This window comes from Dipodomys merriami, unplaced genomic scaffold, assembly GCF_024711535.1.
Source record: "Dipodomys merriami isolate MVZ:Mamm:240054 unplaced genomic scaffold, mDipMer1.0.p SCAF_85, whole genome shotgun sequence".
Classification (NCBI taxonomy): domain Eukaryota; kingdom Metazoa; phylum Chordata; class Mammalia; order Rodentia; family Heteromyidae; genus Dipodomys; species Dipodomys merriami.
The window spans coordinates 5,378,637-5,403,523 of record NW_027206457.1 but is presented as its reverse complement, the minus strand read 5'-3'; the positions used below and the strand labels follow the sequence as shown (position 1 = coordinate 5,403,523).

At 44.7% G+C, this 24,887-nt stretch overlaps 1 protein-coding gene across 2 annotated transcripts in view; it reads right to left on the bottom strand.

The window, feature by feature from the left end:
- The window catches only part of CUNH16orf87 (chromosome unknown C16orf87 homolog), a 78,261-nt gene extending 75,242 nt beyond the window's left edge, over positions 1-3,019 (bottom strand). Inside the window, exon 1 of one of the 2 annotated variants that reach the window (XM_070011916.1) lies at positions 2,595-3,019. Coding sequence is in view for 1 of the 2 variants with exons in the window: in XM_070011913.1 (XP_069868014.1) it covers positions 2,595-2,633 (39 nt within the window). In the remaining variant the exon portion in view is untranslated. The remainder of the gene's footprint in view (positions 1-2,594) is intronic. The other variant, XM_070011913.1, reaches the window with a different exon arrangement.
- Positions 3,020-24,887: the final 21,868 nt, after the last annotated feature.

Here is a 24,887-nt window from a genome sequence, read left to right as displayed (position 1 = left end):
ATAAGAATCTTTTAATAAGGTTCTTTGCAAAAATTTTCTACCAATCTGTCTTCTCATCCTCATTAAACTATATAGAGTGAGATTTCATTGTTCTCGTGTACTCTAACAGTGACTTTCAAATAGCAGAAATTTTACCTTGGCAAGTTATATATTTTAATAGGTTGCATTTTTTGCTATTGTAACTCAAAATATTTGCCTATTAACTTAACGTCTAATATTTTGCACTAATTTTTAGAAATTTTATAGTTTAAAATTTTTATCTTATGTTGGATACTGGTGGTTTATGCTCATAATCCTGAGTAATCTTCATACTGATTTCCATAGTAATTGCACTAACATATTCCCATCAACAGTGTATTAAAGATCCTCTTCTCAGCATTCTTACCAGCACTTACTGTTCATTGTGTGTGTGTGTAGTATATGGGCCTGTACTTATTAGTCATATGTACTTCTAAGAAATGACTATTCCTTTGCACTTTTTAAGCTTTTGGGGGCCAGTCCTGGAGCTTGAGCTCCTCAGGGCCTGAGCACTGTCCCTGAGCTTCTTTTCTCAAAGCTAGCACTCTACCACTTGAGCAACAGCGCCACTTCTGGCCTTTTCTATGTATGTGGTACTGAGGACTCGTACCCAGGGCTTCATGCATGCCAGGCAAGCACTCTACCACTAAGCCACATTCCCAGCCCTGCCCTTTTTTAAAATTTGTTGATTCTTTGGAGTTTTACTTGAACACCTTGAGTATTCTACTTATTTATAGCCAACAAAGGTATTTGTTCATTCTGTAGGCTATTTTATCTTATAAACTATGTCTTTCACTGTGCAAGCCTGATGGTATCCTGTAACAACATTTGTTACATTTTTTTTTTCATCTGTTATAACCCATCAGCTTGAACTTGGGGCCTGGGTATTGTCCCTGAGCTCTTTTGCTCAAGGCTAGATTTCTACCACTTGACCACAGCACCACTTCCAGATTTCTGGTAGTTCTCATGGACTTTCTTGCCTGAGCTGGCTTTGAACCATGATCCTCAGACCTCAGCCTCCTGAGTAACTAAGATTACAGACATGAGCCACCAGTGCCCAGCTATTTTTTGCAACATATATTTTTGACTTGTCAAAATTCAGATGGCTGTACATGTGTAGGTTCATTTCTGGGTCTTCCAGTCTGTTCTACCAGTTTTCAAGTCTCTTGTACTAAAGTTTGAAATCTGGAATTGGGATACCTATAGCACCCCACCCACCCAGGATTGGCTATTTAGCACCTTTGATGGTTCTATATGAATTCTTTCATTTTTTTAATCATCCAGTGAAGAATGACATTAGGATTTTAGTGGATATTACATTGCATTTATAGATTACCCTCAGCAGTATGACTGTTTTCACAATGGTAATTCTGCCAATCCATGAACATGGGTTTTTAACCTCTTATTATCTTCGATTTTTTTCTTCAAAGTTAGTTTTCATTGTAGAGATCTTTCATCTCCTTGATTAGAGGCTGGGAAGGTGGCTCAGTGGTAGAGCACTTGCCTTGCATGCCAGAGGCCCTGGGTTCGATTCCTCAGCACCACATAAGCAAAAAGAAAAAAGCTGGAAGTGGTGCTGTTGCTCAAGTGGTAGAGCGCTAGCCTTGAGCTGAAGAGCTTAGGGACAGCGCGCAGGCCCAGAGTTCAGGCCCCACAACCGGACCAAAAAAAAAAAAAACCAACAAGACTCTCATCTCCTTGATTAGATTCCTGGTGTTGGAGGGTTTTCTTTTTGGTCCGGTCGTGGGGCCTGAACTCTGGGCCTGGGCGCTGTCCCTCAGCTCTTCAGCTCAAGGCTAGTGCTCTACCACTTGAGCAACAGTACCACTTCCGGCTTTTTTCTTTTTGCTTATGTGGTGCTGAGGAATCGAACCCAGGGTCTCTGGCATGCAAGGCAAGCGCCCTACCACTGAGCCACCTTCCCAGCCCTGTTGGAGGGTTTTTTGAGTCTATCATGAATACAATTATTTTCTTAATTTTCTTTCAGTCTGTTTGTTGTCAGCATATAGAAAAACTAATTTTGATTTTATATTCTGCTACTTTGCCAAAGGTGTTTATCAGCCCTAGGAGTTTTAGGGTAGAGTCTGTAGGTCCTGTAGATACCTGATCCTATCACCTGCAAACAGGGAATTTGACTTCTTATTTGGATCCCTTTTATATCTCTCTTGTTTTCTTTCTCTGGTTAGAACTAGAGCTCAGCCAAGTTGGAGCCTAAATTCAAATCCCAGTACTCCCTCTCTCCTCCTCCCCCGAAAAAGCAACAGCAGTGCAGATGAGGCATAGTAGCAGGGGTTGTATGCCCAGCTACTTGGGAGGCTGAGGCAGGAGGCTCTTTCTTAAGACCAGTGAGTGAAGGCCATGCCATTCTGGGGTAATATAGAGACAACTTGTGCCCAAAAAAGTTATGATCATACCTTTCAAAAGCTTTAAAATATTTTTAACATTTTTTAATTTCCTGGTATTATACAAAGAAGAATTTCCTTGTTACAGTTCCATACATTACAATATATCCAATCAATCTCACCTCCTCTGTCACTCTCCCAGATTCCCCAAAACAATTTCAACAGGTCTCTTACCTCTTTCCATCTATGGTTTTGGTTTGACTTGTTCTTCATTTTTTTAGAAGCCTGAGGTGTATCATTAGGTATTAACTTGAGATCTGTCTTTTGTTAATGTGGCTGTAGTCTTAGAACAGTTCCAAAGGGTAGGGTAGATTATGGTTTCCTTTTCATTGGATTCCAAGCAAGCTTCGACAGAAACTAAGCTTCCCCACTAAAGTTCTACTAAAATTTTGCAATAGACCGGTAACTGTGAGGTTAGGGAATTAAAAGCACATATTAAGTCCATCAATTTGTTGAAATCTGCGTCGCTGCATGGAGGCCCTTTCTGTGGCACATCTGAAATAGGAACAAAGCAACCTTGAGGCGGGAGGGTCACAGTGGCCCAGCCTCGCCGGCCTGGAGGGACTGGAAGCGGCCTAGCTTGTTCCCTGGGGCCGCGGCCGTCTGCTGGGATCCAGCTGCTGGGATCCAGCGAGGCGGCCTAGGCACAGGACCAACAGACCAACCGCTGCCCAGCAACGGCGGCCCAATCTGCGCGCATCCGCCGCCCCCGGCCCTCCCCACCCCCTCGCGTGCCCGGCTGCGACGCCCATCTGCTTGGTGGCCATCTTCACTTTCTTGGCTCCAGTTGCCAAGTACCTCAGCCACACGGCCTCCACCATCCCCAGGCGCTCGCGCCCGCCAACCCCAGCTCTGCCTGGGACGCGCACGTGCGCAAGCCCTTGAGGGGCCTGCATGCCAAGGGATGTGCAGGAGCAGGCAAGCCGGGGACTTCGGGCCTCTGTGGCAACCCGACAGCTGTCAGCTCGCACTGCACATCCCGCAGACCCCTTAGGCACCCCTATTTTCTCCCGGTCAGGTGGTCCTGGTGGGGGCCTCAGGGTGGAATTCGTTATAATAGACATCTTGCTTGCCCAATGACTGCACACCTAGTGTTGGGAGAGAATGGAAGGGAAGCCAGAGAGGCATTAATAGGTTCACACTGTTGGGTGTAGCTGGTAGGAAGCTAACTTGTGGTCTTCAGGCAGAAAAAGCAAAGTTTATTCCCAACGGCTGGTTCCACATGGGGTGGAGGTGCACATAGAAAGGGCCAACACCTGGTGGGATGGGGATTATGTAGGGAGAGGGGGAGTGGCCGGGTAAGAGGAGTGGCCATGGCAGAGACAGAGAGTCACCTCAGAGTCTGAGAATCTCCCGTGGGTGGAAGGAGGCATGACCCCGGGCAGTCCAGGATGTGACCTCAGAGAAAGGGGAGGTAACTGTCCCCAGGTGTGCCAGTCACCTGGGTAATACAGGTGCTGGGCAGAGACTTCTAGAGTAGGGTATGTGGGGGTCTTGCACGGAAAATGGGGGGGGGGGTTATGTGCTGATTTGCACACAGACTCAAGGGGAAGAAAGCAGCCTTCCTGGGCAGACCTAGGATTTCCAGCCTTTTGATAGCTATAAAGGGATGTTGATTCTGGGTACTTCCTGCTGGCAAGGATTAAAAGATGGCAACTGTTCTTTGGTGGTGGGCCCGAGTCCTTGGATGAAGTCTGGAAGAAGTCTTATGAGGCAGGGGGAAAAATCAAAAAGGAAAAATATTATTGAAAAGGAAAGAGTTGGATGACAACGGCTTAGAGTTGACAAGAGGAATGAGGTAGAGTGGTAAGTGGCAGAGAGCAGTTGACTCAGTGTTACTCATTCTTATCTTCTTCAGAGATGTGAGACAGATTTACCTTGGTAGGCCCAAGAGGAGAACAGGTGTACCTCAGAGTCAGTGTCAGTATGGAAGGGACGGGGACATGAGCATTTTTTTACTCTTGACAGATGAATCCATTGCGGCTGTCCCTTGAGCTTGACTGCCATGGAAGTGGTCTGCAGGACCTGGGAGGAGGGGGGGGGGGCGCTGTCCACTTAGGATGTAAACTGGATGGATTAAGGGTCTTGAGAAAAACCTGATGCCCAGGCAAAATTGGGGGAAAAGAAAAGGGGGCTTGATGAGGCTGGCTGAGGGAAACATTCGTTAGCATGTCATCATGATATGTGTCTAAGAAAAGTTAGAACAGGCAAGTAGTCTATTGTGGAGTCTCTGTATTGTTAATGGGGAAATTTCCTAGGAGGAAAGGTCTTCCATACATTAATTCAAAGAGGGTGAGAGAAGTAGCACTGTGGAAGAGGTTCCTAAGCAGGTAGGTGCGAGCAGTAACAGTACTGGCCAGGATTGCTGGAGTTCCAAAGACATTTTAGTAATTTGTATTTAAGAAGTGCATTAGCTCTTTCAACCTTTCCAGAGGACTGAAGCTTATAAAAAATTCCACTGGACATTTAAAGAGGCTGCCACCTGTTGGATCATTTTGGAGATGAAGACAGGTTCATTGTCAGATTGAAGTGACCTGGGTAGGCCAAACCTAGTAATAATTTCTTTTAGTAAGACAGAAGCAACAGTTTCAGCAGTCTCTGACATTGTGGGATAGTCCTCGATCCATCCTGAAAAGGTATTTCTGTAGCTTACACAGAGGCATATGAAGAAGACTGTCTGCCAGCCTTCCCCTATAGTAGGTCCTTTGACTTGGTGTGTGGGAAAGGCAGCCAGTTGGAGACCACCCTGTGGGGAGGTAAGAAAACAAGTGGGGTAGGCTTGGGTAATAGTTTTCAATCAGGCTATGGAATAAAGGTTTAAGAAGGTGGGAGAAGCCAAGTACCGGTGGCTCATGCCTGTAATATTAGCTTCTTGGAAGGCTAAGATCTAAGGATCACGGTTCAAAGCCAGCCCAGGCAGGAAAGTCCATGAGACTCATCTCCAATAAACCACTCAGAAAACATAGTGGTGCTGTGGCTCAAGTGGTAGAGCACTCTCCTTGAGCTGCAGAGTTAAGGGACAGTGCCCAGAGTTCAAGCACCACTACTCACAAAAAAAAAAAAAAAAAAAAAAGGTGGGAGAAAGGCTTGTATCCTGTGTGCAGCCTGGTAAATCTGGGAAAGAAAGACACTTGTGTTTTAGGAAGAACAAGTCATCTTCCTGGGAACTGTCATCCCTGTGCTTTCTGGGAGTTTCCCCAGTGGATAAGTTACTCAAGCTCCTGTGGAGTATAAGAGGGTTGGATTGGAGGCAGTACCAGAAGTAAGGGAGTTAGAAGTTGTCTCTGGGCCACTAGCATTGCCTCCTGGTCTGCCCTTGAGTTACCTACTCTGATAACATCTGGTCCTATCTGATGTCCCCAGCAGTGAATGACGACCACCTGTTAAGGAGGGAAATCTGCTTCTAGGAACTTAAGAATAAGTGAAGCACTGAGGGGCTGGGAAGGTAGCTCAGTGGTAGAGCGCTTGCCTTGCATGCATGAGGCCCTGGGTTTGATTTCTCAGCACCACATAAGAAAAAAGAAAAAAGCCAGAAGTGGCGCTGTGGCTCAAGTGGTAGAGCACTAGCCTTGAGCTGAAGAGCTGAGGGACAGAGCCCAGGCCCAGAGTTCAGGCCCCATGACTGGACCCAAAAAAATAAAAAAAATAAAAAATAAATAAAAAAAGAATAAGTGAAGCATTGGCAATAGAAGTCCCTTTTGCAGACAGGAAGCCACACTCCTTCCAGATGGCTGCATATGAATGGAGACTATGATAGGCATGTTTTGAATCTGTATAAATATTTATCCTCCTACCCCTGGCTAGAGTTAAGGCCATAGTTAAGGCTATAAGTCCCACCATTTGTAAGGTAGTACCAGGGGGCAGAGGGCTGCTTTCAGTAATGGCACTGTTATTAATGAAGGTATAGCCCGTGACTTGACTGCCTGAGGATGTAAGTGTGGAACTGCCATCAATGTACCTACCAAGTGTCTTCTGATTAAGGAAGAGGGGTGTCTGAGATACCTGTAAAATGGAGTGTGCATTCCTCCAAGTTTTCTATACAGGAGTGGAAAAGAGGGTTAGAGTTGGATGGAAGCAAAGTGGCTGGATTGAGAGGAGAGCAGCTTTCCAGTGAGAAATTGGGGTTTTCAATAAAAGTAACATGAAATAGTTATAGGCGGGGAAATGGAAAGGGAAGACAGGGCTTTATGAGATAAAAGGTTCTTTAGTCTCTAGGGGGGGGGGGGAACAAATAATACTGGGCTGGCCAAAAGTGAGTTTTGTGTTCTCCTGTGCTAGGGTCACTGCTGCTGCCAAAGCTCAGAGGCAGACTGGCCAGCCTTTTACTGTTGTGTCTAGTTGTTTTGAGGAGTCAGCCATGGGTTTGAAAGAGTGGCCTGAGGGGGGGGAGGGGGGAGGCTGGGAAGGGAGGTGAAGGGTAAACAAAGGAGGAGGCTGCAATGCTTGGTAAGAAATGTATGCATTATCTTGTCCATGTAATTGTAACCCCTCTGTACAGTATGTTCACAAAAAAAAAAAAAAAAGAGTGGCCTGACATTTGTCCAAGAACTCCAAGGCCAATTCCCCATTTCTCAGTGACATAAAGTAGAAAGGGTTTTTTTTTTTTGGGGGGGGGGGGGTCCAGTCGTGGGGCCTGAACTCTGGGCCTGGGCGCTGTCCCTCAGCTCTTCAGCTCAAGGCTAGTGCTCTACCACTTGAGCCACAGCGCCACTTCAGGCTTTTTTCTTTTTGCTTATGTGGTGCTGAGGAATCAAACCCAGGGCCTCATGCATGCAAGGCAAGCACTCTACCACTGAGCCATCTTCCCAGCCCTAGAAAGGGTTCTTTAAGGTTGGGTAGAGCCAGTACTGCAGCCCAAAGAAGTGCCTGCTTCAGTACTTTAAATGGGGTGTCAATAGGCTTTGAGAGGTTTAGTGGCACTTGTAAGAGGCCCTTGGCCACCTCATAAAGAAGTTTGGCCAAGGTAGCATAGTCAGGTATCCAAATATGAAGAAAGCCCTCAAGTCCTAAAAAAGACAAGATGTCCTCCTCCTTGGTCTGTGGGTCAGAAAGAGACTCAATATAGGCTTTTTAAAATCAAGAGCAATTCTTCTCTCTGTGGGAGTTATGGACAGACCCAGATATGTTACCTTTGGTTTTATTATCTAGGCCTTGGAACAGGAGACTCTACATCCTCTGGCCAGTAGGAAATTAAGGAGGTCAGCCATATGTTGGCAAGCCAGCTTTTCAAAGGAAGGGCTGCATAGCAAGAGATCATCCACATACTGAAGAATGACACTAGGAGACATTGAAGGGAAGATCCTTTGCTAATGCTTTTCAAAAAAATGTTGGGGACTGTCTTGAGGGAGGACTGTCAAGGTCAACTTCCCTAGAGATGTCTGGGTCCATCCATGTAAAAGCAAAGAGATCCTGACAGTTGAGGTGCAAGAGAATTGTAAAGAATGCATCCTTTAGATCCATCACCAAGAAGTGGATGGTACCAAGAGGTATCTGTGAAAGAATATGGGTTAGGCACCACAGAATGAATAGGAAGGAATGCAGTGTTAAAAATGTGGAAGCCTGGCGCCGGTGGCTCATATCTGTAATCCTAGCTACTCAGGAGGCTGAGATCTAAGGATAATAGTTCAAAGCCAGCCTGGGCAAGAAAGTCCGTGAGACTCTTATCTCCAATTAACCGCCAGAAAACTGGAAGAGGTGCTGTGTCTCAAGTGGTAGAGTTTAGCCTTGAGGTAAAGAGGTCAGGGACAGCCCAGGCACAGAGTTCAAGCCCCACAATTGACAAAAAATAAAAATAAAAATAAAAATGTGCAGATCCTGAACTAGGTGATAGGTATCATCAGGCTTAATTACTGGTAAAACTGGGTTGTTAAAGGGGGAGTTAGAAGGTCTGAGAGGTTTTAAATCTTGCCTATGTAGAAGAGAAATGGAGTATTAGAGTGTGTTGGTTAAATTTAATGAGAACAGGAGTATGGTGTTGAGCAGTAGTAGGTGTAGAAGTATCCCAGACGTGAGGGTTGACAAGGAAGGTGGGGGAAAGGGACTAGTTGGGAGGTTATGGGTGGAGATTCATCTAAGGATAAAAGAAATTGAATAGGTGTTGGCTGTTTTGGAATATAAAATGAGAGCAAGACTGAATTTAGAGAGCAAGTCCCTTCCTAGGAGGGGTGTGGGACAGTGGAGTAAGATTGGGAAGGAGAGTGAAAAGGGAAAGTTTTCTATTTTACATGGTACTAGTTCAGTATTTGGGGGTAGGTAGGGAGGCCATCAGCACTCACCACTGAGATCTGTGAGGGAAAAGTTGGGCCTATATACTGAGATAGCACCAAAACACTGGTCCCATATCCAAAAAGAAAGGATATGAGCTTACAGGCTACTTGAAAACATACCCTGGGTTCCTCCATTATGATGTTCTCGGGAGCCAGCAGTCCCAGGCACTAAGTCTTCTGTAGCCAAGCAGAATATCTCCAACAAGTTGGTCTCCTCCCTGTGTGGGTGGGGCATGGGAGGGACTAGCCTACCTTGTAGAGGAGAGGAGGGACAGTCAACTCTCCAGTGTTCCTGTTGTCCACACTTTGGTCAGAGTCCGGGTGGCAATTGTGGAACAGGACAGACACTTGCCCAGTGGCCTTCCTAGCCACACTTGAAGCATGGTCCAGTTGGCATAAGTTTGGTGCCTTTCCTTTGAGGAGTCTGGATGGCAGCAGCCAGAACTAGTTATGCTCCCTTTTATAGGTAGTCCTATCAGCTATCTCCCGATCCTTCCAATTATTGAAAATCTTAAATGCCGTGCTCACAAGATCTCATGGGGGAGAAAGGATTGAGGGCCATTCTCAGCCTTTTTTAAACTTGTTCTGAACATATTGGGGGCTGATTGGGAGATAAAATGAGTATTAAAGACTTACGTTAACTCTGGGTCCAGATTATTATAGTGCTGGAGTGCCATCATGAGGTGGTCAAGATCAGCAGGGTTTTCATTGGGTCTCTGGGTAATCTTGCCTTAGTTTACCATAGTTGACCAGGTGGTAGGTTGCTTTCTGAAGGTCAGCCACCAGGCAAGTTATAGTGCCCAGGCCCTGAGTTCAAACCCCAGGACTGGGGAAAAAAAGTGTGTGGATGTGAATCACTCCCTCCGTCCCTGCCACCTCCCACAAAGGGCATAAGGAATTTGGTGGAGGTTGCAAGCTGTCAGTGCAAGACCAGGTTCACACCAGGTTCACTCACAGGTGAGTGAAGAGGGAACAATGGGGGAGGAGACAAAGAGTAAGAAGGTAGGGGAGAAGGCACTGAAGACTTGGCAGGAAGAGGAGGGACAGAGTCAAATAGGGAGTCAGACAGTTCCAGAAAAGAATTGGGGCTCTGCAGTGCCCTGGCAGAGATGGGCTGCCCACATTCCAGTAGGACAGAGGTGGTTGGATTAGATTGGCAGAGAGAATGACTGTTATGGAGAGCAAAGAATGCCTGGACATAAAGGATTTCTGACCATTTACCATTACAACAGCAAAAGCAGTCCAAATCTCTGAGAGTACTATAATCAGAAGTCCTATCATGGGGCCATTGAGACTAAATATCTACTTTATACTCTGGTCAGGCATTATTACAATAGAAAACAAGCATTTTGGCTTTATCCAGTCCTTAAGGGAAAGTACAGATAGAAGCATAGTAGGCATCCCAAAGGAGTGTCCTGGCCCAGGCATGACTGGCAGCACCCTACTGGGAATGTGGGAGTGAGCCTGGTATGTGTTAAATAGGTTACCAGATGAAAGTGATTTCTGTCTACTCGAGTCTCTCTATAGTGAGGGTCAAACCTCTAAGTCCAGCGTCCTTGGCATGGAAAGGGATCAGCAGAAGCTGTAAGAGCTTTCTAGGATGGTACCATATCTAAGGTGCGGGGGGTGGGGGGGGGAGAGGGAAAGGAGAGGGAAAGAGGGAGGAAGAGAAGGAGGAGGAGGGGGAGTAGAGGGAGTGTATGTGTCAGGTCGCTGGAGGAAGTATCCGGCCACTGGGGGAAAGACCACATCCCCATCAAAAACACCATCTGAGTCAACCATTCTTCAAGTGCACTGGCCTAAAACCATTCAAATGGGCAAAACAAGCTCCATGCTACAAGTCCCTACTCACTACAAGTTTTGCTTTTGCCCTGCCTATAAAAGCTCTACTGTAACTACACTCAGTGCAACCTCTCTGGTCCCAACCAGGGAGTTCGCCTGGAAGCATACCCCATAAACTTTCCTGTCAGTCTTTTTATTCCTCTCTGCATGGTCCTTTTCTCACCTAAAACTTTACAGACAGACAGAGTCAGAGAACTTGTAGACCACTTACCAGAAGCAGAAAAGTGGTGAAAGAATGGTGTGGTATGGGCAGGAGCTGAAAAAGATAAAGGCAGGAGATGCAATGTGGAGTTCCTACAGTAGTTCAATCTGTGAAGAGGGGTTATCAGGATGTGAATTAGCCCTTAGAAAAAGAAAAGCAGAGGGAATTCTGCCATTCCTTACTCAAAGTCCCTCCTGGGTTTCAGTGCCATTATGTTAGGTTTAGCTGGTAGGAAGCTACATGTGTCTTCGGGCAGAAAAAAAGCAGTTTATTCCCAACTGCTGGTTCCATATGTGGTGGAGGTGCACATAGAAAGGGTCAACACCTGGTTGGATTGGGATTATGTAGGGAGAGGGGGAGTGGCCGGGTAAGAGGAGTGGCCATGGCAGATACAGAGGATCACCAGAGTCTGAGAATCTCTGTGGTTGGAAGGAGGCATGACCTGGGCAGTCCAGGATGTGACCTCAGAGAAGGGGAAGTAACTGCCCCCCCCAGGTGTACCAGTCACCTGGGCAACACAGGTGTTGGACAGAGACTTCTAGAGTAGGGTATGTGAGTCTTGCATGGAAAATAGAGGGGTGGGAGGGAGAAGTTTATGTGCAGATTTGTACACAGACTCACCAGGAGAAAAGTGGCCCTCTCAGGTGGACCAAACAAACACCAATCTTAGTATTATATATATTTATATACATTTTAGTAAATGTTATTAATAATCTATTATATTTAATTAATCTGTTATATGCCTGTAGGGTGGAAGATCACTCAAGTGAACAAACAGTCCCAGCTATACAAGGATTTAGCACAGGTCTTCACTGTAAATGTTACAGTTCTGTATTTACACTTCTGTAAATGCTAGCAAGGCTAATCAGTGAGGAGTTATAATATATGATGAAAGCCTTTTGAATATTCATTCACATACAGTAAATGCCTAAGGTACACTGTCAGGGTACTTTGAATAAAATGAAATGCCTTTCCTCTTTCCCCCAAAAATACTCCAGCTACAAGGACAAGTGCTTCTTCCTTACTGTCCATAGTGAAGAACTAGTTTCTTTTTTTCAATCTGCCCATATTTGGTAGTAAATTAGATAAAAATTACTGGGGGGAAAATGACACTGAAAAAGATATACAGAATTTAAGGTTATTTTTAAACACTGAAATCACTCAGTCATAGGTGAAAATAGAGTCTCGTGAATTTGAGTGTGTGCGAGTGCACGCACACGCTAATCCTAGGACTTGAATGCATGGCCTAGGTGCTAGGAAAATGGAGAAAGGAAGGAAACAGGTCAGATTTAACTTTCCATAGGCGAGGACTGTTTATTGAGATATAGTAGTGAGGGGCACAGACTTTTCACAGGCTTGTAGACTGTGCGAAGAACTGGGACAGGAGTTGGTTTCATGGCATCTGAACAAGGAGACAGGTGTTATATGAGTTTAGTATGTGTGTGTGTGTGACTGCAGGTGTGGGCAGAGAATAGGGGAAGTATTCCCTTATTCAAGGTCTCAAGCTTTTTTAATGTTCAAACAATTCTACATTTGTCTAGCTTAGACAGTTTGACCTTCACAAGATACAGGTTTTAGTCTTTGAACTTCTTACCCCTTTCCTGGCCTCAGAGCATTATAGGCTAGGCACGCAATGGAATGTTTACAGCTAGGCTCAAGTCAGATTGCCCTGCCTGTGTCAGGCAGTCCGAGCATATCTTTGCCTGGTATCTGTATGCACTTGGGAAAACAGGATGGGGTCAATACTTCATATTTCATCTTTGCATACCTAGAAAGGATGGCCCAAGAGGGGAGAGGCAAATCCTTCACTAGGCACTGTCCCTGAGCTGCTTTTGCTCAAGGCTAGTGCTCTACCACTTGAACCACAGCTCCACTTTCAGCTTTTTTTGTAGTTTAATGGAGATAAGAGTCTCACAGACTTTCCTGCCCAGGCTATTCCTTAACTGCCATCCTCAGATTCAGCCTACTAAGTAGCTATGATTACAAGTGTAAGCCACTGCTGTCCCATGAATTTTTATGCCCAGCTATCCTAGAAGCTCCTCTTCTTAAGTAGCTTAAGGTTACAAGCTTGAGCTACTACACCTATCTCTGTTGTTACAAGTTTTTAATTAAATCTATGTCATCAATCTTAACTGCTAGCAAAAAATTTGCTTGCTGCATTCTTGCTTTTCACTGAAATATTAATATCCAAAAATGTTTGTAGAAAGTTATGCCATCTACTTTGCTAATTCTGAGGCTTTCAGACTTATAATAAGCCATACTACCCTCATCCCAGGGTGTCCAGTCTGCAGTAGAGCTGTCAGAGCTCAGTTCAGCTTCCATAACCATATGAGCCAATTCGCTTAGTAATGTCTCTGTCATATGTGTGTATATATATTTCCTATAGATTCTGTCTTTAATATACCTGGACTGAAAGCTGGCACTGGTGGCTCCTGTCTGTAATCCTAACTATTCAGGAGGCTGAGATCTGAAGGACAGTTTGAAACCAGCCTAGAGAGGAAAGACCTTGAAACTCTTATCTCCAGCTAGAAGTGGAGCTGTGGCTCAAATGGGGATAGGCTTGAACAAAACAGCTAAAGAACAGCACCTAGGACCTGAGTTCAAGCCCCAGAGCCAACACACACACAGAACCGTGACTGATGACTGATAACAGCCTTCTTGCTGGCAGAGTTCTAAAGTAGACAGTGCATCATATAATAAGAGATAGAGCACATACATATCTTTGTATCTTCTGCTTTTTCCCTCTTTTTTTGTTTTTGGGGTCCGGTCGTGGGGCCTGAACTCTGGGCCTGGGCGCTGTCCCTCAGCTCTTCAGCTCAAGGCTAGCGCTCTACCACTTGAGCCACAGCGCCACTTCCGGCTTTTTTCTTATGTGGTGCTGAGGAATTGAACCCAGGGCCTCGAGCATGCAAGGCAAGCACTCTACCACTGAGCCACCTTCCCAGCCCCCTCTTTTTTTTTTTTGTGGGTCATGGGGCCTGAACTCTGGTCCTGGGCGCTGTCCCTCAGCTCTTCAGCTCAAGGCTACTGCTCTACCACTTGAGCCACAGTGCCACTTCCAGTTCTCCCTCTACTTTTAAACTACCAATATTCAGTAATGAACACTCCACTTGATGATCTTATACCATTCTTAGCACCTCCCAAAGATCTTACCTCTACAATAGATTGTTTCCCATTTCTTGATACCGTACAACTGGCTTTAAGCTTCAACATAAGTTTTGGAGGGACAAAACTATGTTCAAACTATAGTATATAGGAATTAATTGAAAGCTAACACTCAAATAGAAAGTTGAACATCATTGCTCATAGCTGTGCTAGTCACAATAATCAAAAGGTACAAACAACCCCATGTCCATTGACATACAAGTAGGTAAATAAAATCTGGCATATGTGTGTTCATGTCTGTATGTATATATGGCTATGAGTATGTATTGAGAAGTACATAAAAGATGTGATTAAGTTGAATATAATTTACAATTTTATCTAACGGCTTTTCTAAGGTCAGAATTTAATAACATACTGATGATGAACTAGCCCCCAATTCTCTATATCTGTAACAATGAGGCTGTTATGTGGCTATTGTTCTATTCTTAGCAACATTTGCAGTAAACTAGCTTAAAGGAAATTTATTTATAAAAGTAACTGTTAGTATGCTATTCATTGTGTTAAGCTTTTGACTACTTGGGAAACTTAAGTCTTAACCAAGTCAGAGTTCATTTGACCATCTGTTTGTGTCAAGGTCTGTTAATGACCACTGTGACTAAGTATGTAGAGCTGTGATAATGATAGTTGCTAGTTTACTTGTATATTTGGTGTATTTCTGATCCCAAGTTTGTAAGCTGAGGATACAAAGCTGAGGAAGGCACTACACCAAGCAGATACCCTCTAAATTAATGATAGAACCCTATTACAAGACAGGGAACATGGTTTTTAATTTTAACAGGAAAGATTCATAGCCTAACATTGCTCTCAATCTTAATCTTAAATTTCTGTATGCAAAAAAATAGCTAGTGTTTGTTGTTCTATTTGGTACTGGCCCTGGAGCTTGAACTCAGGGCCTGGACACTGTCCCTGAATGTTTTTGCTCAAGGCTAGCACTCTACCACTTAAGCCAAAACTTTACTTCTGCCTTTTTTGGTAGTTAATTAATGACCAAAGTCTCACTGACTTTTCTTCCTTGGGCTACCTTTTTCTTTTCCCCCCTTGTCATGAGGCTTGCACCCGGGCCTGGGTGCTGTCCCTGAGCTCTTCAGTTCAAGGTAAGCACTCTACCACTTGAGCCACAGCACCGTTTCCAGATTTCTGGTAGCTAATTGGAGATAAGAGTCTCATAGACTTTCCTGCCCTGGCTGGCTTTGAACCATGATCCTCAGATCTCAGCCTCCTGAGTAGCTAGGATTATAGGTGTAAACTACCAACACTTGGCTAGAATTTTTAATCAATTGCTGTTTCCAATTTTTATCACATCTACTCTTAGTCTTTTGTCATTGCAGAGTTGATCACCCTCTGGAGCATTGATGGTGAGCCTCACAAGGGATGTCCCTTATAAGTACTAAGTTGTTAAACTTTTCTAACAATGAATTCTAGGTAAGCCCGCTCTGTTGCTTAATTGTTAGGAAAGACTCTGAAACTCTTATCTCCAGCTAGAAGTAGAGCTGTGGCTCAAATGGGACTAGCCTTGAGCAAAACAGCTAAAGAATAGCATCTAGGACCTGAGTTCAAGCCCCAGAACCAACATACATAAACACACACACACACACACACACACACACAAAACCATGACTGATGACTGATAACAGCTGGCAAAGTTCTAAAGTGGTACAATACATCATATAATAGGAGAACACATACATATCTTTGTATCTTCTGCTCTTTTTACCTGCCAAAAAGAGCCAGTGGCTCTCACCTGTAATCTTAACTACTCAGGAAGCTAAGATCTGAGGACTGAAGTTCAAAGCCAGCCCTGGCAGGAAAGTCCATGAGACTCCAATTAACTACCAAAACAAAAACATAAAACAGAAGTATAAAAAAAAAAACCAGAAGAAGAGCTCAATTGGTAGAGTGCTAGACTTGAGCAGAAAAGCACAGGGACAGTGCCCAGGCCCTGACTGCAAGCCCAGGACTGGAACAAAAAAACCCTCAAAAACAAAAAGGCTTCACCTTAAACACACCTATAGCTGGTTATGTTGTAAGGTGAAACCAGTCAGTGAGATACAGAGAAGACACATTTTGAAAGATTGAATTGGAACTCTTTATTGGAAGGCTGGCATCTGCAAGTGGACTATTGTCATAAGAACCTGCAGCCCTGCACATACATTCAACAGTGTTAGAAAACTGAGCCATGGGAGCAAGAGAGGAGAGAAAGAGCAGAAAAGCAATACCAACAACCCAGATCAACCCTAATGAAGTGGGACACCATGATGACTGGAGCAGAGCTAGGAGGCAGGACCCAGCACATAAGGCCTGACATGATGGTGTCTGCACCTTAGGAAAGCTTTGCATAGAGAATGCTCTGATTCTGCCTTGATTACCTCCCTAAATGGCTTGATTCTGAGTAGCCTCTAAATGTATCTCCAAATGGAAAGTTGAATCATATCTTCCCTTGATGGAAAAGTTATGCTGGTACCTGACCTTGTACCTGAGTATTTCCATATAAGGTCTGCTTTTGCTGGGCTTGAGTGCCTCTGCACCAAGCATGTGGTTTTTGTCTTTTAAAAGCTATGTGGGGCTGGGAAGGTGGCTCAGTGGTAGAGAGCTTGCCTTGCATGTATGAGGCCCTGGGTTCGATTCCTCAGCACCACATAAGCAAAAAGAAAAAAAGCTAGAAGTGGCGCTGTGGCTCAAGTGGTAGAGCGTTAGACTTGAGCTGAAGAGCTGAGGGACAGTGTCCAGGCCCAGAGTTCAGGCCCCATGACCCAACCAAAAAAAAAAAGAAAAAAAGAAAAAAAAACTTTGTGCTAAGTACTGGTGGCTCACACCTGTAATCCTGGCTACTCAGGAGGCTGAGATCTGAGGATCATGGTTCAAAGCCAGCCTGGACAAGGAGTCTGTGAGACTTTTATCTCCAATTAACCACCAGAAAACTGAAAGTAGCACTGTGGCTCAAGTGGTAGAAGCATTCACCTTAGCTGAAGAGCTCAGAGACCGCGCCCAAGCCCAGAGTTCAAGCCCCATAATGGACAAAAAAAAAAAAAGCTTTGTGAAAGCTGTTCAGGGCTGCAGGTCTTTGAGACAGGAGTCTGACTGCAGACACCAGCCTTTTAATAAAGTCTCCCAATTCTACCCCTCAAAATGTGGTTTCTCTATTTCTCATGGATGGATTCACCTCAAAACATTAGAAAGCCAGCAACTGCACGTGGACTCATGCCCCAAATGTAGTTATTACAAAGCTTATTAAGGCAAAAACCACATTAAGGCAGATGTCACATTGTATGGGGAATAGCAAAGCATGTTTTACTGAAGCAAAGCAAGTTATCTAAGTGTTAGACTTTAATTAGGTAACCAAGAAGAGAACACCACATGGTATCCAGGCAGGAGAGAAAAGTTTACTTCCAGAACTGCTGGCCTGAGCCCAAGTTGGAGACTGCATGTGGCCAAAAGGGGCTGAGTAGTGAAGAGGTGCAGGCAGGTGAGGGAAGGTGTGGCCATGCCTAATGAGGATGTGACCTCAGAGTGTGGGACCCTCCCATAGTCTACTGGGAGGCATGACCAGGGGCAATCTAGGATGTGACCTCAGAGAAGGGGATGATTGCTTGGGGTCTTCCTGGACAGACCTTATAGTAAAAGGGAACAATCAAGGACCACCAAGGGCCAGTATTCTCTGGAGCAAAACTTTTCTGGAGCTAAACAACCTATGACACATGTGCAATTCAGAGAATATTGCCTCTACAGAGCTTAACAACCCATAACACAGCTGTAATTCAAAGAAAGTGCTATATCACTTCTAGAGCTCATGGAACTGGGTGAAAATTCCCCATCTATTGAGACGACAACATGGCAGTGAGGACAAGAAGGCATTACTTAGATCTGGTATCCATTTCAACAGAAGCACAATTCTTGTTTCAAAGAGAGCAACCAGATGCATTCCTTCCCGAGAGATGCATTTATCCCCCCAACATTTAACATTTGTTTGGCAGGACATATGCCTTCTTGAGAAGTGCTCCCCCAAAACACAAACAACCTCTTGCTCAAAATATAAACAACCAGAATGGTAAACAAGAGCTAGAAACATAGTGTACCAACACCAAGAATGATTTAGAGCAAAGATGAACTCCTAGCTTTTCCTATCTTTAAGTTAGACCACCTGCCTTTACCATATAAATTCCCCTGACAGCCAAAGAGCTATGTGTCTTTCTCCCTTTGAGAATACCTACTCTGTTAGAGTGGGCCTTCTCCTTTTGCTTTTCTGTTTTTTTTTTTTTTCTTGTCTGATTGCCTGCTTTCTTACTCACTCAAGAAAGCTCCACCAAGTTTTCTTACAATTTTGACTTTGTCACCCAGAGGTGAGGATTAGTGAAGTTTTCCTTTAAAAGTAGGAACTATTCACTTAGGGTTCTTGACTTTGAGTGCAGGCAAGCAGACAAACAAAGTAATGATGATAAGAAAATGGACAAGTAATGATGATAAGAAAATGTGGTGGAGCTTTATTGAGCAAGTAAACAAGCAGGCAAGCAGAAAAACAGACAAAAGGCAGACAGACAAACAGAAGTGAAGCCAGATAGACTAGGGAAAAATGAGGTATGATCAGCTAACAGCAAATACAGGAGATATTCCTTCATATATTTTCCTTAAGATTAAGGGAACAAAGTCATTTTAGGGGAAATGAAGCTGGTAGATACAGAGAAAAGTGAACTAAGGCAGTCAGGTCTGTCAGGGGCCACATTGGCCACATGGTGTTTGGTAGGGTCTGACATCTTGTCTTCATGCTGGGGGAAGGAAACCCCCACCCATCACCACCTCCCAGGTGATGGGTATGCCCAGATCCTCAGAGGCAGGTGGGTTCTTGACTCATAGGTTATTGAATCTGTCACTCCAGTGCCTGGGATTGGGAATTTCCTGTGGGCCTGCCCCCTGCACTGACTCTATTTAGGCTCAGACCAGCACAGGGCCATTACATCATGCCATATGTATCTCTGTGATCCTGTCTGTGTCCTGTATCCTGGCTCATCTCTGTTAGTATTATACCACCTTTGGTCCTAAGCTCCACCCACACCTGAGCTTCTCCCATACCTGGAGTTCCCGCCATACAGCTAGCCCCTCCCTCTGTCTGCCCAGACCCATCTTAACTCCCTCCCTTCCTATCCCCCAGACCCTCCTGCTACCTGGATAAGGACAGGTGCCATGTGCTCCTTCTTGGGGAAATATGGCTCCTCTAATAAACCTTATAATAATCTTTCTCCTGTGCCTGCCTGCCTCTGTGTGGTCCCCTGGGATGGATGTGTGGGATCCTTCAATCTCCAGTCATCATGGAGTCAGAATTCAACTCTCCATTAGAACTAGTTTGTTGTTATTGCTTTTGTTCTTTTTTTCTCTCTATCCTATTTCCCAGCTGTGTCATGTGTATTTGAGGGCTGCAGGACTTTGTAACAACAGGCGGCCTGCAGACTGTTAGTGTTATAATAAAGACGCCAATATTCCAGCTACCTAAATGTGGCTTCTGGGATAATTCACCTTACAACAGCAAGATGCATTCTTACCTGGAAACTCAGAGAATAATACCAGGTATGGTTTGAGCAAAGGCATCTCGCTTTGCATAACTTAAAGCCAGAATCCCTGCCTTTACCCTATAAATACTCCAATAGCCTAAGGAGCTGGGTGTCTCTCTCTAGATGTCTCCATATGTGTCATGTGTCGATCTGTCTCTCTCTGGGTCTGAATCTGTGTGTGTGCTCACGCACACCTGGGTCCCTATGAGAACACCCACACTCTGCTAGAGTGTGCCCCTGCCCTTCTGTTTGTCTGCTTTGTCTGTTTGTCTGCTTGCCTGCTTATTTACTTACTCAATAAAGCTCTGCCACATTTTCTTACCATTGTGAAGTCAAGGGCAATTGAAGTCAAGGGCCCTAAGTGAAGAGTTTCTTTATTTAAAGGGAAGCTTCACTAAACTTACCTTTGTCCGGTGACAGAAAGGCAAGGGCGCACTCTAACAGAGTGTAGATACTTTCATAAGGAGATAGAGACACACAGAGATAGAGAGAGAAAAAGAGACACACAGCTCCTTGGGTTGTTGGGATATTTATAAAGGTAGGAGGTCTGTCATCAAAGTTATGTAAAGATAGGTGCTTTGTCTTTTCTCTAATCACACAGGTAAGAATGCATCCTGCCATAAAACAGATCCTTATCCTTAAAATAAGGAGACACCCTGCTATTTGCATTTTGGGGAGACATTTTTCTCAGGAAGGCATACATCCTGTCAGACAAGTGTTAATTCTTGGTGTGAGAGATGCATTCTGTTGTCACTCTTTGAAGCAAAGATGGCACTTCTATGTTTCTAAATACCATATTTCTGAGTTGCCTTCACTAGGCTTCATTTTCCTCAGGTTATCCTGTTTCATTTCCCCCTAAACATCTTTGGTCCTTTAATCTTAAGGGAACTATATGAAGGAATATCTCCTGTATTGCTGTAAGTTTATAACATCTCATTTTCCCCCTATTTTGCTTCATTTACCCTAAAATGACTTTGTTCCCTTAATCTTTTTTTGGGGGGGGGGGGCGGTCGTGGGGCCTGAACTCTGGACCTGGGCACTGTTCCTCAGCTCTTCAGCTCAAGGCTAGCGCTCTACCACCTGAGCCATAGCGCCACTTCTGGCTTTTTTCTTTTTGTTTATGTGTTGCTGAGGAATCAAACCCAGGGCCTCATGCATGCAAGGCAAGTGCTCTACCACTAAGCCACCTTCCCAGCCCCTGTTTCCTTAATCTTTTTTTTTTTTTTTGGGTCCAGTTGTGGGGTCTGAACTCTGGGCCTGGACACTGTCCCTCAGCTCTTCAGCTCAAGGCAAGTGCTCTACCACTTGAGCCACATCTGGCATTTTTTTTCCTGCTTATGTGGTGCTTATGTGGGCCTCATGCATGCAAGGCAAGGGCTCTACCACTGAGCCACCTTCCCAGCCCCTGTTCCCTTAATCTTAAGGGAAGTATATGAAAGAATATGTCCTGTATTTGGTGTCCTGTATTGGTGTCATTTTCTCTAGTTTATCCAACTTCAACTTATCCAGAAATTCTTATTCTGCAACTGATCAAAGGACCCTAAGTGAAGAGTCCCTACTTTTAGAGGGAAACTTGACAATCCTCCTGCATCCAGTGATAGGGATACAAGAAAATTGATAAGGATAAATACTTGTAACCTAGTTTGTTCTTGACTTAGATATAGAAAAAATAAAGCAGACCAGTGCCGGGGTTGGGGGGGGCGGGGGGGCAGGAAAGTCGTGTGTGTGTGTGTGTGTGTGTGTGTGTGTGTGTGTGTGTGTGTGTGTGTGTGTGTATGCGCACGCGCACGCTTGAAGTCTTGGGGCTTGAAGTCAGGGCCTGGGCACTGTCTCTGAACTTTTTTGCTCAAGGCTAGCTCTTTACCACTTGAACCATAGTTCCACTTCTGGCTTTTTGGTTAATTCGAGATAAAAGTCTTATAGATCCTCCCCGTGCTGGCTTCAAACAAAAGATCCTTAGACTTCAACATCCTGAGTTACTAGGATTACAGGCATGAGCCAGTGGTGCCTGTCACTGGATGGAGATGAGATTTAGTGAAGTTTCTCTTTAAATGTAGGAACTCTTCACTTAGGATCTGAAATAATCTTGGATTCCATAGAGGCATGGTCAAAGGTGATGAAGGAGTCTTTATTGGAGTGCTTGTAGTCTGCAGGTGGCCAATTACAAAGATCTGCAGCCAGCAAATACACTAAACACAGTTAGGAAACAGGCCAGAGAAGAAAGAAAGAAGCTAAACAATACCAACAAACCAGTTCAGCTGCAATGGAGAGCTGAATTGGAAGGCCATGGTCAATGGAGAACAGCCAGGAGACAGGACAGGAACATGGAGATACATGACATGGTGTAATGGCACCTGAGCTGGTTTGTACCTAAATAGGTTCAGGTCAGGGGGCAGGGTCACAGGAAACTCCTAGTCCCACGCACTGGACTGACAGGTTTAGTAACCCTATCAGTCAAGTACCTGAGGCGGCCTCCAGGGATTCAGGCATGCCTATCACCTGGGAAACAGGACTTCTTCCCCCACCATGAAGACAAGATGCCAAACCCTACCACACACCATGTGGCCAATATGGGTGCTGGCCAGACCCAGACTCCCTACTTCAGGTCATTGACTTTGATCGCAGAATAAGAATTTCTGGACAAGTCACAGTAGTAAGAAAACTTGCCAGAGCTTTATTGAGTAAGTAAACAAGCAGACAAACAGACAAAAAGCAGACGGGCTGGGAAGGTGGCTCAGTGGTAGAGTGCTTGCTTTGCACACATGAGGCCCTGGGCTCGATTCCTCAGTATCACATAAGCAGAAAAAAGCAGACAAACATACAGAAAGGAAGGAGTACTCTAATAGAGTGTGGGTGCTCTCATAGAGAGATAGAGACACAGAAAGACAAATGTGCAGATGCACACACAGACAGACTCAGAGAGAGAGAGATGCCCATACAAAGAGATACACAGCTCCTTTGGGAATATTTATATGGCAAAGATACATGCTTTGTCTTTGTAAGAATGCATCCTGCATAAAACAGATCTTTATCTTTAAAGATAAGGAGGCACCCTGCTATCTGCATTTTGGGGTAGGAGGTGGCTTAAGTTTGGGGAGGCATTTTTCTCAGGAAGGCATACATCTTGTCAGACAAGTGTTAATTCTTGGTGTGAGGAATGCATCCTGTTGTCTCTCTTTGAAGCAAAGACAGTACTTCTATGTGTCTAAATACCATATTTCTTAGTTGCCTTCACCAGGCCTCAGTTTCCTTAAGTTATCCAGCTTCATTTAACCTAAAATGACTTTTGTTCCATTAATCTTAAGGAAGTACATGAAGAAGTATCTCCTGTAGGGCTGGGAAGGTGGCTCAGCAGTGGAGTGCTTGCCTTGCGTGTATGAGGCCTTGGGTTCGATGCCTCAGCACCACATAAATAGAAAAAGCCAGAAGTGGCACTGTGGCTCAAGTGCTAGAGACCTAGCCTTGAGCTGAAGAGCTCAGGGACAGTGCCTAGAGTTCAAGCCCCATGACCTACAAAAAAAGAAAAAGAAAAAAAAAATCTCCTGTATTTGTGTAAGCTGACCATTCATTCCTCATTTTCCCCTAGTTTATCCAACTTCAGTGCCCAGCTGAGAAGTCTTTTTTTTTTTTTTTTTTTTTTTTTACTGGCTTTGGATGTTATTTTTAACTTTGCTCAAGATCTTTCATGTGTGCATTTTCTAAAGTGGCTGTAGGTGCTTTTGGTTTGACAATGTACAATTATACTAGACAAGAGCTTCTTTAATAACAGGTATTAAGTACTTGATGAACCAAAATGGCTAATCAAAGGCACTTTTGGTCCTTTCCTGTAATTAGGGCCTGAGGAGACTATGAGAAATGAGATGCTGTGGTACTTCCTGCCTCCACTCCTGTCACTGTTTTTTAACATTCAGAACACAAGGTCTCTGCCAATGAGCCTTTTAGAGCTTTGGCACTTTTAATGGGAGAAAAGCAGAAGGAATCTCAGCAGATCTTTTAATATATAAAATTACCCATTTCCATCTAAAAACAATGCCTGTGTTGTAGAGCGCTTTGTTCTTTCTTGTTTGAGCCCATCCGTACACACACACACACACACACACACACACACACACACACACACACACACACACACACACACACACACACACACACACACACACACACACACACACACACACACACACACACACCCCAACTTTAAAATAATCACAATGCTGTGAATGTGGTCATTTCTTATTTATTCCTTTTTTGTTTACAAATTTTGCATATTTCTAAGAAGCCATGGAGAGGTTGATTCCTGCCTTACTCCCTCAGTCAAGCAAGACCAGGTGCACAGGAACAGACTTAATCACATAATTTGTCTTCAGGCAGGTTATTCCATCCTAAGCCTGATGGAAAGTTCCTATCACCCCAGATGGATATTCCATTCTGGACCTAACCAAAAGTACCCACCTAGCCTAGCTCCCCAGTAAATTACAGCCTGATTTAATCCTTTGCTTGCTTGGGAAACCCTGTAAGGCCCGCTCCTGAATGGCAAACAGACTCCAAGCAGATTCCACCCTCCTCGCAGCAAAGTTTCCACCCAGTACCTGCGTTACCTAGGCAACTGGCACACCTGGAAGAGGTCACACCTGCATCCGCTGAGGTCACATCTGAATTTGATGTGGCCATACCTTTCTCTGCCCATACCCTAGATAAGGCCTAGCCCAGGCCCAGACACCCTCTCTCTGCTCTCTCTGCTCTTTTCTAGCTCTTTCTCAACTCTTTCTTTCTCTTCTCTTTTCCAGCTCTCTTCTCTTTCCTAGCTCTCTCTTTCCCACCCTTCCCAGATGCTCTCTCTGCTCATTTCTAGCTCTCTCTTCTCTTTTCTAGCGCTTTTCTCTCTCTTTCCCAGCTCTCTCCCTTTCCCTACTGTGTGGAGGACCAAGATGGCCTGGTGCCAGCCAGAACAATGAATAAACCTACCCCTTACCTGAATACCACGTTGGGGGCTGCTGTTCTTACTCAGCTACCTCTTTTTAAAAACCTAACATAAATGGTGCCGTGACTCAGATAAAGGGCTTAAAGTCAGGATAGGTGGGATTCCTCTCTGGTTTTTTTCCTCTTTTTTCTTTTTTGTTTGTTCTTCCCTTTTTGCTCTGAGGAATACCCACAGTTCTGACGGCCTTTTGTGAACCGGTCTGTCTGCTGTGGACACAGCGCATCGATACCATTGCTGGCCTTCACATCCACATCCACACCACTTCTCTACTCTGGTGAGTGAAACTACTCTCTATGGTTCTCTGTTGCTCAGTCTCTGTCCAGACGTGGCGCCGTGCCAGAGAGTTCCTATGGCCTTTAGCTGAAAGGCCGGTCACCTCTGAAGCCGAGGATGCTAGGTTTTGGGGGCTTGGCCATTTCTCTCTAGAGGGCTCTGGGGGAAGTCGGGATGCTGCTTCTGTCTGGTTGGCTC